This window comes from Rhamphochromis longiceps, linkage group LG6 (genome assembly GCF_057381845.1).
Source record: "Rhamphochromis longiceps isolate RC_006_pf linkage group LG6, R_longiceps_female_GT1.1, whole genome shotgun sequence".
NCBI classification, from domain to species: Eukaryota; Metazoa; Chordata; class Actinopteri; order Cichliformes; family Cichlidae; genus Rhamphochromis; species Rhamphochromis longiceps.
In genome coordinates this window covers 22,414,896-22,433,834 of record NC_140562.1, presented here as the reverse complement: position 1 = coordinate 22,433,834, position 18,939 = coordinate 22,414,896, and the positions used below count along the sequence as shown (strand labels likewise).

Genomic DNA, 18,939 nt, shown 5'->3' with positions numbered 1-18,939 from the left:
GCCCTAAAAGCTGGTTTCTGTGAAAAAGGATATGAGCCAATTATGCATCATTTTTACGGTCAATTGCCTGTTTTTTGTTGAGTAACAGAAACCAGATATGCGTGAAGACTTGACCCTTTACACTGAGCTAACTGAAGGAAAAAAAGAGAAGAAAAGGACATACCCAATGGGAAAATCCACATCTGCCCCGTGATCAGTCATGTGATAAAGGCCGAACTTTGCCAGCTTGACGTTCCCCTGCAAAGACAAGCTCGACATTAGAGTGCAAGACCTTTTTTTCCAATTTCTTTAAAACTAGACAGTAACTCAGGCTAGCGTAAACCTGATGACTTTGATAGAAACAGTACCTTGCAGTCCATGAGGACATTGTTTGGGCCGAGGGCTCGGTGCACCAAACCATTTTTGTTCATAAACTCCAGGCCTTCAAGAACCTCATAGGCTATTTGCAGCACCTTTTCTGCACTAGCACAAACAGAAACCTTTTTTATTGTTAATGCGCTGAAAAGTGTACATCACATGAAAAACCTTATGAACAATAAGGTTTAAAGGGAACTGTTCAAAAGTGAAAGTAAAGAAAGGTAAAATAACAATGAATCATTCACATCAGTCACATTCACATTTTTTGTGTATTGCTGTCTGGTTAGTTTTGGTCGTTTTACCTGGGTGCGTTTTCTGGTTTTTGGAAAATGCTTAAACAGTTCTCATAGTGTTCAGCAACAACGATCAGCCGTTCTGAAGAGCAAGAAAAAAAAGATAATGATTATTAAAACCAGCAATAGGGTCACTATTGATAATACACCTGGACTAATTCGAAATCTAGCAAGAAGGATAAAAGGTTGAGATACAAATACAATCAAGACTTTTGCTGTCGGAAAGGCAAATTTCAGAAAGAAAAACAAAAAACTTCTGGATTTGTATTTTCCAAATGTTCACAACCATTATGTAAGGATGGTGTTTGAAGGACTCCTTAATGACATACTATGTAGTACATGTCATGTTTCCCACTTGTAAATACATAGATATACATTCAGTGGCCACTTTGTTAGGTACAACTAATTAGAAAAATCACATAGCAGCAAATCAATGCAAAGCAATGTAGAGTCAAGCCAATCTACTGAAGTTCAAACTGAGCGTCAGAATGGGGTAGAAAGGTGACCTCAGTGACTTTGAACATGACAATGGTTGTTGGTGCCAGATGGGCTGGTTTGAGTGAGTGGCAATTCTCTGGGAGAAAATTCTTTGTTGATGTCAGAAGTCAGAGAAGAAAACTCTAATAACGACTTGGAGGATCGCTGAATACGCAACATGTGGAACCTTGAAGCAGATGGGCTTACAGCAGCAGAAAACACCAGGTGCTAATCCTGTCAGCAAAGAACAGGAAACAGGCTACAGTTTGCACAGGATAAGCAAAACTGGAAACAAGAAAACTGGAAAAACGCTGCCTGATCTGATGAGTCTCAACCTTCAGATGGCAGGCTCAAAATCTGACATAAACAACATGAAAGCATAGATCCATCCTGCCTTGTATCAACAGTTCTGCCTGGCTGGTGTATTGGTGGTGGTGTGGGTAATATTTCCTTGGCACACTTTGAACCCCTTTGCTTACAGCAGAGTCATGTGCTTTATAGGTATTCCCAAAATTCATAAATCATAGCAAACATGTATCCAACACAAGCGTGTCATTAAACATGTTATGTGTCACCACTTTAGTAAGTTCTGTACTGAAAGCCCAAATTAATAGCTTCAATTTAGATAAGTTGTTTAAGTGCTTAATATGAAATGTGATGACAGGTTACACATTTTTATTTTAGCACTACAAGAGACAAGACAGAAAGCCATACCGTGCTTCCCTCTGGAAATGTCCACATACTGGCAGAGTCTGGGGTGAGTGATGGTTTTGAGAATCTGGAAACGTCCCAGGATTTTGATGGAGTTGGGAGTCAGAGGGAGTCCATTGCTTCCACAGACATCATGTGGAAGAGCTGAGGCAAAGAAGGTAAAGGCTCCTAGCTGGGCGTCTTTAAGGGAGCGCATTGTGCCACTGGCTTGAAAAACAGATAAAGGGAAACAGCAAGGGGAAATTATGCGTAAAACATGAATGAAAGAAACATTAATCAATACGGTGATGTGGTATATTATCCAACTTCACCCTTAATGTAATTCAACACAAAACTGAGGTAAAGCCCATGATTGGAGCAAAAGGGTTAACACTGACTTTGTTATTGCAACACACTTACACCAGTTAGTTAACAGAAATATCGTTTCGGAAGCAAAAGACAGAGTGCGAGAGGGCAACGATGCTACTGAATGTATGAAGTTATGAAAATAGCTGTTATGTCAGATGTGGAGCCGTCGTTTAGTATGCATTACCTCAAAAAATGCGTCCTCTCTAAAGACGAAGCTGCATAACCATGTAAACGAGTAACCTGAAATTATTATTGAAATGAATTATTTTTCCTGTTTCTGCGACGCGATGAAAACAGCTGAGCGAACGTGATCGACGACGTTTATTTCGTGCGACGAGGGGGGGGCGCACAGAAAATACTTTGCACGAGCGAGACAACGGTGTTAAAATTTCATCAATGAAAAAAAAAGACAGAAAAGTCACTGAAGAGTAGTTTTATATGTACTTTTCCTGTTTGTGGTCTATTTTTTTTAATCTGTTAATTATACACAGGCAATTGCCGAGACAACTTTAAGGCTTCCCTAATGTCCGAGCCATAGAACATATGGCTAGCGACAGCAAACGGCTAACTGCACCTGCTTCCTATCCGTATGCTGCTGCGATCTACACAGTGGGGCCTGAACTGGCGAATCTGCGGCTGCCTGTTTGCTAGCTCCGTTAGCAAGGAGGGATAGCAGCTGTCACGCTCCCCAGTTGAAATCGTGCTGGGTTTGCTGCCGCTCAGAGTTCATGTAAGTTTAAAAAGGCTCTGTGCTATATTTTCTGTTTCAACCCACCATTGTTGTATTTTTTATTGTCAATGATGTCTAACCCGCGCTTATACTAAGTAGCTTAACTACACGAGAGCTAGCCTAAAGTGGAGTTTATTCCCAAGTTGGTCGAGAAAACTGGAGCTGAACCGGCTAATATTGTAGCTTACCTCCTAACTGATGCAACGTTAGCTCATGTTAAGCGCACAATAGTGAGCTGTCACGAATACACAGTCAATCCAAATATAGGAATAAACACACCAAAGTGTTTTAACATTTTCATTTTGTTGTAATGCTGGTTATGGAACGCCAGGACTGCCATAATGAATTAATTAAATACACCATTAAATAATTAATTAAATGTGGCAATAATTAATTAAAATTGGAATTAATTAATTAAATAAATAGTTATGACACATGTAATTAATTAATTATTGACACATTTAATTAATTATTTATGTATTTCACATTTTAATTAATTATTGACACATTTAATTAATTAATTATTGACACATTTAATTAATTATTTATGTATTTCACATTTTAATTAATTATTGACACATTTCATTAATTATTGACACATTTAATTAATTATTTAATGATATATTTATTTATTTCATTTTGGCAGTCTTGGCGCCTGGCTCTCATCATGAAATAATTTTATCTGTCAGCCTCACCCATCAAACTCAGGGGGCGGGGTTAACGCTGATCGAGTCAAAACCATTGCTTTGGCCTGGTGGCCATTGTTTCTAGCACACAACCGGCATGTGGAAGCTAACAGAACTGAGCTTTGAAAAACCCTGTTTGTGTGTTACCAAATACCGTTTTAATATTTTTTTAGCCGAGAATGTAGTGGTTTAATCTTCATGTGTCTGGTCGGTTTGTCAAGATACAGCCTCTTTGCAAAAGTGTTTCGATGATTTCGGAGATGTCTGCCCAGTCTCACGGCAAAGCGTGGGATAGACCCGCTCGCCTCGCAAGCAATCCCACCGACAAAGCGCAGGCCCCGGTACACAGCTGTAGTAACCCCCGCTGACTTCTTTTACTGAGGTTATATTTATCGATGTTTTATTTCCTGATGTTCTTATGTGTCCTACGTGTTTCAGTCGCCAATTCTGAATTATAACTAACATTAAAAACATGTTTAAGGAGGAGAGAGAGCAAATAAATCTGTTTAACATCTGATCTTTGGGTTTTTGTTCAGTAATCAGCGTGACCTGTGTATAAACACATAAAAGAGATAACGTTGGTGTTTCCGTCATGTAGTAACTGCTGGCTTTAACTGTACAAAGGTTGTTCGACACTATGAAACACATACAGACTTCATGATGTTCGGCTAATATTTTTATTGTGAATATTAATCATGCTGACCTCGCTCTGTACACCACGCAGCGAGGTCAGCATATCCACGATATCCTCAGCTCCATGAGTTAACACAAAGTTTCCCAGCTGACTATCTAACTGCCAACTATTCCAGAGACGTGAAAATATACAGCATAAAGAAAAGTGTAAGACACTCAGCAGCAGATTAGAATAACAGTTATACATTTAATAAATCACCAAATGAATCCAAGAAACGAGCAAACCTGTTCCGACAATTTGAATTTGTATTCCCTCAGCTGCAGACTCGCTGCTGTTTAAATGTTTGAAAAGGAAGATTAGATATAAAAAACGTCAAACATAGACTCAGTCTGCCTTCACATTTGATATGAGGCCAGCACGTATAGTGGCCTCAGCAGGCTATTACTGAAATACACGTGCTATATCATAAACTATGATATAAACAGGGAGGTCCTATTAACATGTTTAGTTTTAAAGGACACCTTCCTGCCTTTAGTCTCATTCATGAGCAGTATTAGTTTTCTTCTAACATCCAGAAGTCTGCACAATGTGTTTCATAGTTTGTAACAAGCCTTTGACAGGTAAACATAACATGACCGAAAAAGCAAAAAAAAAGAGAGAGAGTGTTGACATAAGAAGAGAAAATGCTCTCAATTATGGAGACAGACAAATGGTTCATTTATGTTTGATGTGTGTTTATTCCTCCCTAAATATCGTCGGTGAAGTTCGCCATGCATGTCAGATTTTCCTGCGCATTTTTATACCTCTGCCAACAGAGAGAGAGAAAAAATCACATTCTAACAGACAGCTGGTGCTTAGAATACAGTTGAATAACTATTAAAAAACAGATGATATTTAGATGATAGTTCAGTCTAACACATGTGCCAGTGAACCATTAAACGTCTGTGAAACTATGCAGTTATGAAACGTAACTTTAACCTCAGCCAAACCGATTTGCTCAGTTGTAAATAAAACAGCGAAGTAAACGTGACCCGACAGACAGAACCTGAGTGAATGAAGTCCAGCGTTTAACCACTGAGAGCTAAAACTCAGCTGAGGTTTCAAAGCTGTGTGGCGGTGATTGGACATCAGCCGCTGATAAAGCTGTTCGCCTATAAAGTGCTCTGTAAGGAAACGAGCTCCAGCAGCTCTGCGCTCGGGGAAAACACTATATTTACTTATCTTGTGCAGAAAAATGCGCTGACATTGCGTTATATCGAGCACCGGCTGCCCAGTTAAACTGTGACTATCACCAGGTAACTAGGCGTGTTTCTTGAATTAGCAGCAGGTGTTAAACAGCTGACAGATGAGGAGGAGGATGCATGCAGGTAAACTGAGGGTCTGCTGAGCTGATCGCTGGTTTCGTGAGAAAAATGTCAGCTCGTTCTTTATGTTACAGAAGCACAGAGACACAAGACCAGGCGGAAAGAGACGATCGTTCGGTGAAAATGAGAATCTGCGAATGCAACATGTGGAACACGGAGAGTGGAATATGTAAACAAACCGGTTAACGTAACCCCCTCGGTGCACTCTGCATGCTAACTGTTAGCAGAGCTAGTGAAATCTCTGAAAACATCTGAGCACTTTTGCAAACATGTTCTATGTTGACAACCTGACCAGACATACGTCGCGACATTCGCGGCTAAAACACTGTTAAAAGTGTAGCTGGTGACAGAAAAACGGGGTATTTTAAAACTACACCACCACCATTGCTGCTTGTGATTTGATCTGCATTCTGGGATAACTGGCTGCCCCAAGTCTACACAAGCAATCGATTTTCTAGGATCGACCTGTTTTGACTTACTTTGCACGGCAACCAATCAAATGTTAGAGAAGCTGCATGGGCAGCGTTAACCCCGCCCCCTGAGTTTGATGGGTGAGGCTGACAGATAAAATTATTTCATGACGAGAGCCAGGCGTCAGGACTGCCAAAATGAAATAAATAAATATATCATTAAATAATTAATTAAATGTGTCAATAATTAATGAAATGTGTCAATAATTAATTAAAATGTGAAATACATAAATAATTAATTAAATGTGTCAATAATTAATTAATTACATGTGTCAATAATTAATTAAAATGTGAAATACATAAATAATTAATTAAATGTGTCAATAATTAATTAATTACATGTGTCATAACTATTTATTTAATTAATTAATTCCAATTTTAATTAATTATTGCCACATTTAATTAATTATTTAATGGTGTATTTAATTAATTCATTATGGCAGTCCTGGCGTTCCATAGCTGGTGACCTTTACTGTTCTAACACGGCAGCCATGGTTTTATTTTCATTATTTTACCTTTTTCTTAAATCTGTAAAGTGAATTTAACTTTATATACATACATACATACATACATACATACATACATACATACATACATACATACATACATACATACATACATACAAATAGTGGGATTAAAAAAATCTTCACAATAAGAAAAATAATTTTTGAGTTATCATATTAAACCCTTAAATGTATGGGGCATTTGAGATATATGGGACTTTTGAAATTCAGATCATTGCTTGTATTACATCGTTATTTTCTGTAGCATATTAATAGTAACAAAACCAAAGCAATACAGGATTAGTTTATGATCATGTTACAATGTAATGGTCTTGATTTTGATTGGTTTTGTAATTCTTGAATATTAATGTGAGCTAAATTTACTCTTAGCCTATCACAGTTTGCCGGCCTTTATCATACCCATGCTTAGACAACTGCTGCAGGATAACTGTCATTGTTCACATACTTTCATGCATACTTTTCTTTTATGTGAAAGGTTTAAAATGTGCATCTGTGAATGTTCTCGAGGGCAAATTTAACACATTGTTGTAGTCATGAAACTGGGGTATTACAGCAAATACATTTATCACCTGATGTACGCTGGCCCAAAGACACATTTTCCCCAGAATTTAAGCCATTTAGTCAATTAAGAATTGGAAAGTCTAGAACCCCCATATGTTTTCTGTTATTATTCATATTCATTTGTCTCTGGGCTAGCCACTGGGAATTAAGCTGGCAGAAATCTTTGTTACGTGCTCAGCTCAGTGGGACCCCAACGCGCATGCTCTATGAGCCAAAATTGCAGAAATGTGGAGAACATCTGGGTACCTCATGGAGGAAGCTTGGATGCCTTTTTGGATCACTGAGCAACTTTTATTCAAGTTTAAGAACCGTGAACTGTGTTGTCTCTGGTATCCAGTTCTCATTTAGGCCTGTATGATACAGAAAAATATCTTATAACTATCATTTTTTTCCATATCAGTTGTATATTAATGTGTAAATATGTAAAATTTAACAAACTTTTAAATATAAACAAAAGAAAACATAACAAAAGACATATTCACTCTGTTGTAGTCCACTTTGTCTCCCACAAAGGATTGCAGTAGTGTCCCACTGAAGTGGGAAGTGAGGCTCATGCATGGATCAGATATGTGACTTTACCATTTAACTACAAATTTGATGTGGTAGTGAAGTATGACACCATTGTCTCTCTACACTCTATGTACAGCTGGGAAAGTGTCGCTTGAGAGAGATGTTATGTCCATGAATTTGGACGTTGGATGGGTCAGTTAGCTGCTTAAATCTGATGTTTTTAAATATCCTTACTGACATCATGTCTTGTCATGGCGTTATCTGCCTTTGTGGGAGCATGGTTTTGACACAGTTTGCAGTGCACCCAGTTCTGCTTCTTTTTCAGACTTTTAATGGCCAAAATATCTCCACACTATCAAGTTACTTTGACATTTTAGCCATGTCGTCTTGCTTTGAACCTCTGGCTGTGTCCATTGGGTTGTCACTCGAGTTTTCCTTAATGTTATCTCCCTCATGCTTAATTTATGGTGCTGCGATTATGTCCGTTTGTGTACATATTTTCTTACGGAAAGCCAGTAGAGAAGGGCTTTCAACCAATGCAAATGTGCTCAGTGCCGTCAATTGAATGCTGAGTGGTTGACAAGTCTGCAGGAACAGGCGAGGGAGTGACACTGTCTAAGACAGCACGAAAACTAAAGACAGTGGCTGGAGTGGACACTTTTCATTGTCTTTAACACTCTGTTTGTCTTCAACTCTGGCTCAAGGACCAACAACACGAACAAGAGTAGGCTATAGACTAGTTGTACCACATATTTTTGACACTGCACCATTTGACAACAGATGCTCTCTGCAGGTAAATGAACAGCCCGTAGCTGTATACGGACTGCCAACGTAGTAACACTGCTGGACCATAATTTCTTTTTCACACTCCTAACATACTGGTGTGCACGACTCCAGTAGCCTAAACATTAGTACATGTGCTGCTGCGAGGAGCTTCTCCTAATATGACATCGCTCTAACTCTATTCCAGCCACACCATTGCTGTTCTCACTGGCATTGGCTTTTTGTGTTGTCTGTCAAATTATAGAATGAGTTCTGTTGACTATTTATTGACCATGTCCCATATTGCTATTGAAAAAAGTTATTTCACAATTTTCTATTTTTATCCTTTTATCGCTTAGGCCTGTTCAACTTAATACATCAATGGTGGAAATACAGCCTAATCAGATGACACCAGGGAACATGATGCACTCACAATATATAGACGAGCTCCATTATATCTTTTCTAACAATGTGATTGTCAGTGTCCAGAGAAGCAGTTCTGTGCCAGAATGTTTCTAGTGGTGCAAAAGTTTATCTTTAAATTTTTCTGCGAATGTTGCTCCAACTTGTGATGCACTGATGCATCGTGAAATGTAGTGTTAGGGCATTTGCAATGTCAGAAGAGCAGTTTTGGGTGACTCTGGTTTCTAAGTTAGAGTTTTAAAAAAGTCGCTTAAAGTAGCTTAAAGTTGGAGCGCTTTTGTGTTACTTCTGCCAGCCTAGATTGGTATGGCATACTTTTTTTTTTTTTCAAGATAACTTTAACCGTTTCCACACATAAACAGCAACTCGTAAATTTATCATTTTTTTTATTTCCACTCCTTAGAGCAATGGTCTGTGAGAAGACAAATGTCCACATTGGTTTGCTCTGCCCTTCCAGCTGCAGTGCGTGGAGAATTTACATTACTGTGGACATCATATCTTAGCCATGCCACAATAAAAGCCACTTAGTGTACTCCTAGTGCCAGTCCCAAGCTCAGATAATTGGAAAGGGTTGAGTCAGGAAGGGGTGATAAAGGGCACCATTAGAAATGAGCGTTAGAACTCTAACTCTAAGAAATTGCAGGGCAGCAGAAAGGAGGTGGAGGAAAAATAAAAATACTATCAACCATCAAATATTTTGCGAGCAACTTAAAATGTACAATAATACATTAAGGAACTCAAGAAATTCATACTTCGCCAAAATAATCAGTAATAACAAAAATAATCCCAAGGTCCTCTTTTCCACCATAGATCACTTATTTAACCCTGATTTTAACAGCTCCCAAAGAACCCCCACAGACTCACTCTGTGAGCAGTTTGCAGACCACTTCAGGGGAAAAATCAGCGCCATCAGATCTGATATTTTATCTAATCGCGATATGTTTGTAAACACATCTGATGGCTCGATTGTACCTGAGGAGACACTGGACAGCTTTGTCCTGGTTAATGCTGAGAACCTTCAGAAAGTTTTCTCCACAGTGAGACCCACCACATGTCTTTTAGATCCAATCCCTTCTTCACTCTTTAAAACACTTTATGGATTTTTTGAGGCTGAGCTTTTATACATGATGAATTGCTCTCTTCAGTTGGGTGTCTTCCCTGCTGCCTTTAAAACGGCGGTGGTGAGGCCCCTTCTGAAGAAGAGCAATTTGGATTGTAATGATTTTAATAACTACAGACCTGTATCCAACTTACCATTTTTAAGTAAAATCTTAGAAAAACTTGTTTTTACTCAGATTACTGATTTTCTCAATGATAGACAGATCCTGGAGATATTCCAGTCTGGATTTAGGGTGAACCACAGCACAGAGACGGCTCTCCTAAAGGTTTTAAATGATCTTAGATGTAACTGGGACTCCCAAAAGCTCTCAGTCCTGGTGCTACTGGATCTAAGCGCAGCCTTTGATACAGTAGACCACGCTATTCTTTTAAACAGACTAAAACACATGGTGGGCCTCTCTGGTGCTGTACATAACTGGTTCACTTCCTATCTCTCTGACAGAACTTTTATGGTGAGTATGGATACATGCTCCTCTAAGATCCATAGAATGACATGTGGTGTGCCTCAAGGGTCGGTTTTAGGCCCTGTACTTTTTAATTTGTATATGCTCCCTCTCGGCAGTGTCATCAGGAGGCATGGAGTGAACTTCCACAGTTACGCTGATGACACGCAGCTGTACATCTCCGTGTCTCCTGATGACACCAGACCAATGGATGCCCTTTTTAACTGTATCTTAGATATACGATCTTGGATGGCAGAAAACTTTTTACAGCTTAACCAGGACAAAACTGAAGTTTTAATCGTCGGTCCCGAGGCTCAGAGAGAGAAACTCTTGTCTAAATTACAGGCATTTTCACTATGTCCTTCGCTACAAGTGAAAAACCTGGGTGTTATTTTTGACTCTGAGCTTGGTTTTATCCCACATGTTAAACATGTAACCAAAATTGGATTTTATCATCTAAAAAATATAGCCAGAGTCCGCCCTATTCTCTCTCGGGCCAACACGGAGATGCTGATGCATGCTTTTATTACCAGTCGCATTGATTACTGTAATGCCCTGCTCTCTGGTCTTCCTAAGAAGAATATTTCAACTTTACAACTTTTGCAAAACTCGGCAGCTCGTGTGCTGACGAAGACCAGAGGGCGGGCCCACATTACACCGGTTTTAGAATCGCTGCATTGGCTCCCCGTGTGTTTCAGGATCGATTTTAAAGTTCTTTTATTGGTTTTTAAATGTCTTAATGGTCTTGGGCCTTCTTATCTCTCAGATCTGCTTTTACCATACGAACCCTCGCGGACCCTGAGGTCCTCTGGTACTGGCCTTTTGATTGTCCCTAAAGTCAGGACACATACTCACGGAGAGGCAGCTTTTCAGTGGTATGGTCCTCGTCTGTGGAACAGCCTGCCGGAGGAGCTCAGGGCCGCAGAGAACGTACATGTTTTTAAGAACAGGCTCAAGACCCACCTTTTTAATTTAGCTTTTACTTAGCGTTTATTTATTTTATGCTTATTTATTCTTTCCTGTTATTCTATTATTAATTTAGACTTTACCTAATATTTATTGATTTTATTCTTATTCATTTTTTAATCTTCTTACTCTATTTATATTTATATTGTATCCTGTTCTTATTTATTTTATCATTTTACCCTGTATATATCCTATTGTGTCATATCTCCAGTGTTTCCTCAGAGGGCGCTCTCTGCACCGGGGCTGTGATCGACTGTGGCTGCTGGGTCTCTGGGGGTCCTCTCAGCCTGGCTGGGGGGCTCCTTGGCCTCCCTCCTGCTGTGTGCCCAGCCTGGAGGCTGCGGTCTGTGACCGGCTCCCGGTGCAGACGGCTCCCTGTTATAGTGTTTCCTCACTTGGCTCATGCGAGCCCAGCCCAATTTTTACTCTTTAAGTGTGCGCGTGTGTGTGTGTGTGTGTGTGTGTGGGGGGGGGGGGATATATGTGTGTATTCACATCATTTATGTTAGTGTGGGGAGTGAGTTGGAGGGTGGGGTGGGCTGCTTTTAACTATGTAAAGCACTTTGTGCTACATTTTTTTTTTGTATGAAAAGTGCTTTATAAATAAAGATTGATTGATATATTTCTAAGCATGTCCTTTATTATAATAATAATAATAATAATAATAATAATAATAATAATAATAATAATAATAATGTATATAAACTATACATTATTATTATTTTTTATAAAGGGAAAGATTAGAAATGAGTATATCTGAGGGACAACTCAACATCACCCACTGTCTCAGATCTTTCTTTTAAAGGGACATTTTCATAAAATCATCCAATATAAAAGAAAATGCTGTTCTGGAATAAACCATCAAATTTGTGCATATTTTAGTAAATGAGATTCATTCTAAACTGACAGGTTTGTGCAATCTGCATATCATCTGCATACTGCCCCACCTCGATTACTCTATATAAGGAAAGTTGTTTGCCTCCAGGTATAGTGGAGAAACTGGTCATGATATTGCAAGATAGAAACCTGCACCTATAAGGCAGGGAAAAAGTCAGATTTAAGAAACTCAGGCTGAAATAATGGAGCTTCTGAATATTGCAGCACTCAGTGTGGCTTAAGTGAGGAAAAAGTTTGGGCATCAAATATGATATAAAAAAAAAGACTAGCACACTACAAGAACACAATATCATATTTGCCATAATACCAAGAAAGTAAACATAGTACACGTATTGTCTGATTGATGTTGTACCCAAATAGATTCATATCACATACGCAGGGGAATGATGAAATTAACATAAACACTCGTATGAATGATTTATGTACAGATTTTTGAGTACCCATTGTTAGTAAATGGGGACCAATGGATCTGCATTGATTAAAAACCAATAGTGTGAGAGAATACACAGAATTTTAATTTTCTTTATGTAATCAGTTAATCAGTCAGTCTTTTTTAATTATCTCATAAGGTGTAAAGCTTTTGACAAAATGTATATTTGAAAATGCATAATCTGCTATAGGGCTGCACGATTTTGCATAAAATGAGAATCACGATTTTTTTTTTATTAGAATTGAGATCACGATTCTCTCACGATTTTCTTTTCCAGTATAAATATTTATTGCACTTATTCACTGCACATTAACTTCGTAACAGTTGAGACTGAACATAAAAACAATAAATAAACATAAAAACAATAAATGTCTCACATTTTGTCGTTGCCGCAAAATGTTGTACTGCTTGTAATTCCGTCTCCACCGTTGCTCGACACTGCGTGTATAGAGCAGGTAGTGCAACAATAGAAAATAGTTGCAGGACAGCACTGTGTAGCGTTTGTCTAGGGTGTTGATCATTTTCCTAAATCCCTCGTTTTGAACAGTGTTGATGGGAGCCATATCTTTGGTCAGGTGATAAGTGATAGCCTCCGTAGTTTCTTTGCCTGCGGGAGTTCGACGGGTATGGGGAAGCGCTGTATAAGGTTCCCATTATTGATGTTTGGGTGGTTGACCGGGACGGATTTTCTCCTGTCACTTTCTTGGCCTTTACAGCTTCCTCATCTCTCAGGTGCTCTCCGTTGTTTTTTCAATGCCAGCTGACTTCTGTATCACGTGGTATAAGGCTCCGCCTTTGTCATTTGTTGAGCAGGAAGAGTGAGCGCTTGTTTTCATGCAGCTTATGTCCCAGATCAAAATGCGGTACAATTGTCATCTTTTTCTTTTTTAGATCGTTGTCACTTGGAAATGAGAACGCACATAAGTATGAATTGAGATCGTGATTTTCTAACGACTAATTGTGCAGCCCTAATCTGATATAATATACAATGATTGAAGCATTGACAATAGTGGAAAGCCTTAGTATTTCTGTATTGCCATGCTTTCAGTTGATCTCTTCTTCTGGGCAAAATTCATTTCAAACTTTCTCACAATACAATTATTGCCGAGATTTTTTGTGTTTAAAAAAAATACATAGAAATCACTATTTAGGGCAAATATGAGGAAGATGATTGCATTTGTCTTCATAACCAGTAGCTGCATCTGGTGCTAAAGAGTTTTACATCTTCATGGTGTCTTTTATTCTAAAATCTGTAGGGCCTTCCAGTTCCTTCAGATGGTGCTGCCACACTGCACTCTTCTTTTAATCACAATGTTCAGGTTGGCAGACAGGTAAGGAAGTATCCTCCCACAGTCAATTTCAACTGTGGGAATGAACCATGAAAAGAGGAAACGTTTGTATCCATACTGGTGTGCTCACACACCAACACCATACCACAGAAAAATGGTGGTTAAATGATAGATTTACATATGTGATTCAAACCGCCTGTGCTGCCTGTGTCTGTGCAGTAATAGCTTTGATATTTTCATTTAAGAGTGGGTGTACAAGCAATATGTGCATCTTTAATAAGATACAAGTGCACATAGCTGGAAGTGCTTGTAACTTGTTAAATACATGTATTTGCGAAACAGAAGGAGAATTGAAGCTTTTGTAATTATGTCAGGTGGATAAGTGAGACTGCGTTGCAGGTAATAGCTCACTTCACTCTTTTTCTTTTTTGTTTTTTTTTTCTAAATCGATAACGCATTTCAGTGTAATATCCGTCGCTCCAGCGCCTTGATGCTGCATGCGGTACCTCTGCCTCAGGATACATTTTCAGAGGTTATCCAAATGAGATCTGCCTTTTTGTGGCTCTTGTTATTACTCTACCACTGGTCCTGTTTAAATCAATTCAGTTTCTCAAAAAAACAACGCTTTGATCCTTGATTTTATCAACTCCAGCTTTTTAGTGTTTCTAATTTCCTCATCCCCCAACATTTTGTTTTCATCCTGGGCCAGCTGTTGTTTTCCAGTGCCTCCCTGTAATATGTGTAAGACGTTTTCTTCTTCATGCCTCAGCCTTGTAAAAATCCTTCTTTTCCTCTTTCCTCAAGAAGTAATTTGCCAAGCGCAACATAAACAAGCTTAGTATCATTTTATCCAGTCTGGCTTGGAACGTGTCAAGTATTTATTACTTGTTCCTCTCTCTCGGTCAGCATACCTTGTGGATAGAGCTCAAAGACTGTCACTCTAGACAACAGAGTAAAAAGCCCATCAAAATCACATTAGGACTTGGTTTATACTCAGTGACGCTGTACTTTATAGAAAACATGTGAAAGTGATTGTTCTTTTTGACATATTGCTATCAGGCAATCAGCACATTATATAAGATTTATGCATTATTTATAATTATTAATAAACATGTTCTAACTCTGCCACAGCATTATATTATGATACATTACACAGAAAGTACAATGGAGTGCCCTTTTGTCCTGCGCAGAAGATCTGCGGCACAAACCACCTTTGAAATTGCAATGTTCTGTTTTTGTTGAGACTGTCTGAGACCTGTTGACTTAACTCTGTGGTCATTTTGGAAGCTGTAGTTTGCGGTAAAGTTGTACTGGAAAGCAAACCAGTAATTCAAACAGGTCTTTGTTGATGTTTAGCATGGTACTACTACTACTTTAAGGGTGTACTCACACTAGACACTTTTGATTTGCTCCCTGCCTAAGCATCAATGTCCCCTTGTACCACTCCAATACTGGCTTGTGCTATATTTGCCATTAATCTGTGCCTGATTGCACTTCAGTTTATCTTTGTTTGTTTTCATACTCCATACATACTCCTGTTCAGTACCTTTAAATTGAGCTCTGGTTTGTTTTTCTCCTTTGTGCAGTTCATATTTTGTAAGGTGCACTCTATATTTGCAATCGGACCAAAGCAATATCCCCAGACTTTTTGGGCGAAGTGGTCTTAGCTGAGTTCCAAACAAACTCCAGAGTGGTTCATTTAAGATGAAATTGTGATTCAACCTTAAGCCAAACCAACTACCAGGTGTATGTTACAGACTTGAGCTAAACGCCTTTCCATAACTATGTATGCTTTGCATTTGGGGTGGCTGTGACTCAGGAGTTGGAGCAGGTGATTTACTTATTGCAAGATTGATGGTTCAATCTCTGGCTGCTCCAGTTTGCCCAGAGTTTTCTTGCACGGTGCATTCACTGGCGTTTAAATGTGTGTGAATGTGTTCCTGAATGGGTAAATGAGACATGTCGTGTAAAGCACTTGGAGTGTGGGTGCTATGTAAGAATCAGTCCATTAACCATTGGGAGATGCAGCAAAGTACCATAAACCGCTTATTTGTTTTGAAAAGTGCTATACAATTAAAGTTTTTTGCCCTGTCCCAGTGTTGTCAATAAGTGGGCTGAACAATCTTATGTGGTTTGTAGAAATGCAGGAAAATTGGTTTTCTTTGAGTTTACTTGCAGTTTCTTCTGTGTGAAAAGAAACCAAGGCACTTAAAACAGTTAAGTGTACAAATATATCAACTGATTGAGAGCAGAGTAAATGAACTATAGGTGTGCAAACTCTTCCCTCTTTCATACATTTATGCTTTTGAGAATTGCACTTGCACAACGCAGTGAGATCCATTATTTTATGACATTTTGCAGCCTAATTAAAGCAGTTTTTGGAAGTAGTGGCACGCTGTCCTGTCCTTATGGGTATGGCTAGCAGGACACTACATGCGTCTCAGGGCCAAGTTACACTTGTCAAACAAACTGGAATTTAGGAGTCAAATGTGCTCAGTCACAGTGTTGTGAGTACACCGTGATATACCTGTATTCTTACTTTGACCCACTAACTTTTATAGTGTGAACAATGTTGGAGTGGTTAACACATCTGCCGAACATGCAAAAGACCCCTGATTTTAGACCAGAAGGAGGCAGAAACCCAGCCTCGGGGTGTCTCAAGCTAGTGTACTCACAGAGTTGGTTCCAAGCCTGGATAAAAGGGAGGGTTGACTCAGGAAAAGGCATCCCACGTCAAATTTGAGGATCCAGCTGCTGTAGCAACCCCTTAAAAAATAAAGGAGTAATGTGTAGTAGCCAAAAGGTTGAGGTACTTGACCCTAAGTTACTCAGCAGTGCGTCCATGCAGTCTGAACCCAAGTGAAAACACTTGGGTAGAAAAAGCACAGAAAATTTTGCTTGTATGAATTGGTGTGAAGGGGTGAATAAGTCAAGTTTTATAAAGTCCTTTGAGTGCTCAGAGTAGAAAAGAGCAATATAAGAACCGTTTGTTAATCACTTCCTGCAGAGCTAACATGTATAATATTGAATTACAGCAATCTCAGGATGCTGGCTGCCCTCAGTATTCACCAGAAGTCGTCATATTGCATTTGTGTTTTTGACTGTATTCTTGTTGTTTTGTTTTTGTTTTAGGTTTTTAGTCCGCTCATTGATCAAAATGAGTCACAACCCTTTGTTGAGGCTGGAGCAGCGGGCAGCTGAGGCCGATCAGCTCATTGAGTACCTCAAACAACAAGTCCAGCTACTGAAGGAGAAAGCCAGTAAGATACGCTCATACACTTTTGTTTAAAGAAATTTCTCAGCTACTTTACATATGTAAGGATTTATGTTTATGTTTGTTTTACATTCAGTTTTTCCGTTATTTATTACACGTACTTGCAATAAAAAAAAATAAAAATAAAAAAAGCTTTTAAATAGTTTCAGCTTTTTAGGGAAATATATTTCCACATTTAGCCTCTCCAACAATGATGTTCTGGGCAAACAAAAACATTGGGCACTGCCATGCCTAAATGCTAATACCAGTATTTGGGGTGGTAAATTATTGCATACTGGTTGATAATGAAGTTTGTTTGATTTTCTAATTTGTTTAGATTGGCTACATGCAAAAAGTCCCTGCACATGCCACTCCAGTGCCATTAACCTGTAATAAATAATAAAATGTTGCATTTCTTTTTTGCATTTCTCCTTTGTTATTCTCATGAAATAAACAACGTTTTGGGTGGATGCAGATGTTTACAAGAAACGTCGAATGAGCATTACATTTTTTCTCTTCTGTTAACTCATAGGTGCTGCATTTATTTATAAGGTTTGCCATAAATGTACAGTCTCAAAACTGTGAAACTCTATGTTAATTTTGTGGGGATTTTACATTCAATTGTGTGCTGACTAGTAACAAGAATTTACTGCAGTTCTCCAGGCCAGCGTCAGAGAGGAGAAGAAACTGATGGTGGAAAATGCCAAATTAAAGAACGACATAGAGGAACTTAAAAAGCAGCTGCTGGAGAAAGAAAAGAGAAGAGGAGGTATGTTGACTTTTTGTTCCCGGCAAGGCTTCCATCACAGATTAAATGTTTGTCTTCAAAAAGATTGATGTTGTTATCCTTTATATCTAGTTTTTGAAGCAATTGTGAGCACCGCCTGACCATTTGATGTTAGTTGTTGCTCATTAGAGCGTTTGTTTGGTTTGTGCTATCAATGATAACATCTTGTGCATTCTCGCCTTAGCCTATTATAACCAGCTCTTTTTTTGGGGGGGGGGGTATAAAACAACCATACTGCTTCAAAAACTCCCCGTTATATTGTGGGAATAACATGTGTGTCAGCCATTGCACTTATGACATATATTGACATTGAGAGGTAAACAGCTGAGGCCATTTAATGCTTTCCAGAAAAAAGATGCAGGAATAAAAGAGGGCTGGAAGAAATAAGTAATTTATCCTTGCTCAAAAAGCTGGATATGTTTTGGAGAGTCGAAAGATTGTGTTCCAATAAACTCAAGACAATGTTTTTCCACACAGTATATATGATTGTGATGTTTAGCTTTGGGGTTTCTTGTCGATGGCTTTAAGGTGACTGAAAATGGCTCAATCAAAACGTGGATAAATATAAAGGTTATTGAAAGTCAAAGAAATTCCTCAGCTTTGGATATCTGCCTGCAGCGGAGTTATGTTTTCAGTGCCTTTTGTCTGTTTGTTTTGTTCTGTCAATGAGATTACACAAAATCTACCAAGCTAACTTTAATGAAGCTCAGTGAAGAGGTTAGGAATGACCAAAGGAAGAACGTGTTCAATCCTGATGAATTGATTGAAAATGCTCATGTGAAGAAGGATTTCAATGAGAAACTCAGCATATTGCAGAAAAATAAATGTCAGCCTGAAAACCAGATTTCTAAAATTTATTATGAAATGTGAATGATATGCAGATAATTACCAAGGCGTCTAGAAAG

General features: G+C 38.7%; 2 protein-coding genes across 4 annotated transcripts in view; one reads left to right on the top strand and one right to left on the bottom strand.

Annotated features, from left to right (window-relative positions):
• tbck (TBC1 domain containing kinase) overlaps nucleotides 1–2,609 on the bottom strand; it is a 57,820-nt gene extending 55,211 nt beyond the window's left edge. The window contains exons 1-5 of one of the 2 annotated variants that reach the window (XM_085409746.1): nucleotides 2,371–2,609; nucleotides 1,842–2,045; nucleotides 660–732; nucleotides 348–462; nucleotides 164–237 (exon numbers count right to left, since the gene is read on the bottom strand). In XM_085409746.1, the coding sequence (XP_085265872.1) occupies nucleotides 164–237; nucleotides 348–462; nucleotides 660–732; nucleotides 1,842–2,034 (455 nt within the window). In that variant the 5' untranslated portion in view covers nucleotides 2,035–2,045; nucleotides 2,371–2,609. The remainder of the gene's footprint in view (nucleotides 1–163; nucleotides 238–347; nucleotides 463–659; nucleotides 733–1,841; nucleotides 2,046–2,370) is intronic. The other variant, XM_085409747.1, reaches the window with a different exon arrangement.
• A 165-nt stretch (nucleotides 2,610–2,774) lies between these two features.
• The window catches only part of aimp1a (aminoacyl tRNA synthetase complex interacting multifunctional protein 1a), a 31,427-nt gene continuing 15,262 nt past the window's right edge, over nucleotides 2,775–18,939 (top strand). Inside the window, exons 1-4 of one of the 2 annotated variants that reach the window (XM_085409748.1) lie at nucleotides 2,865–2,916; nucleotides 5,675–5,769; nucleotides 17,127–17,254; nucleotides 17,903–18,016. In XM_085409748.1, coding sequence (XP_085265874.1) covers nucleotides 5,738–5,769; nucleotides 17,127–17,254; nucleotides 17,903–18,016 — 274 coding nt within the window. In that variant the 5' untranslated portion in view covers nucleotides 2,865–2,916; nucleotides 5,675–5,737. Of the gene's footprint in view, nucleotides 2,917–5,674; nucleotides 5,770–17,126; nucleotides 17,255–17,902; nucleotides 18,017–18,939 lie in introns of both variants that reach the window. The other variant, XM_085409749.1, reaches the window with a different exon arrangement.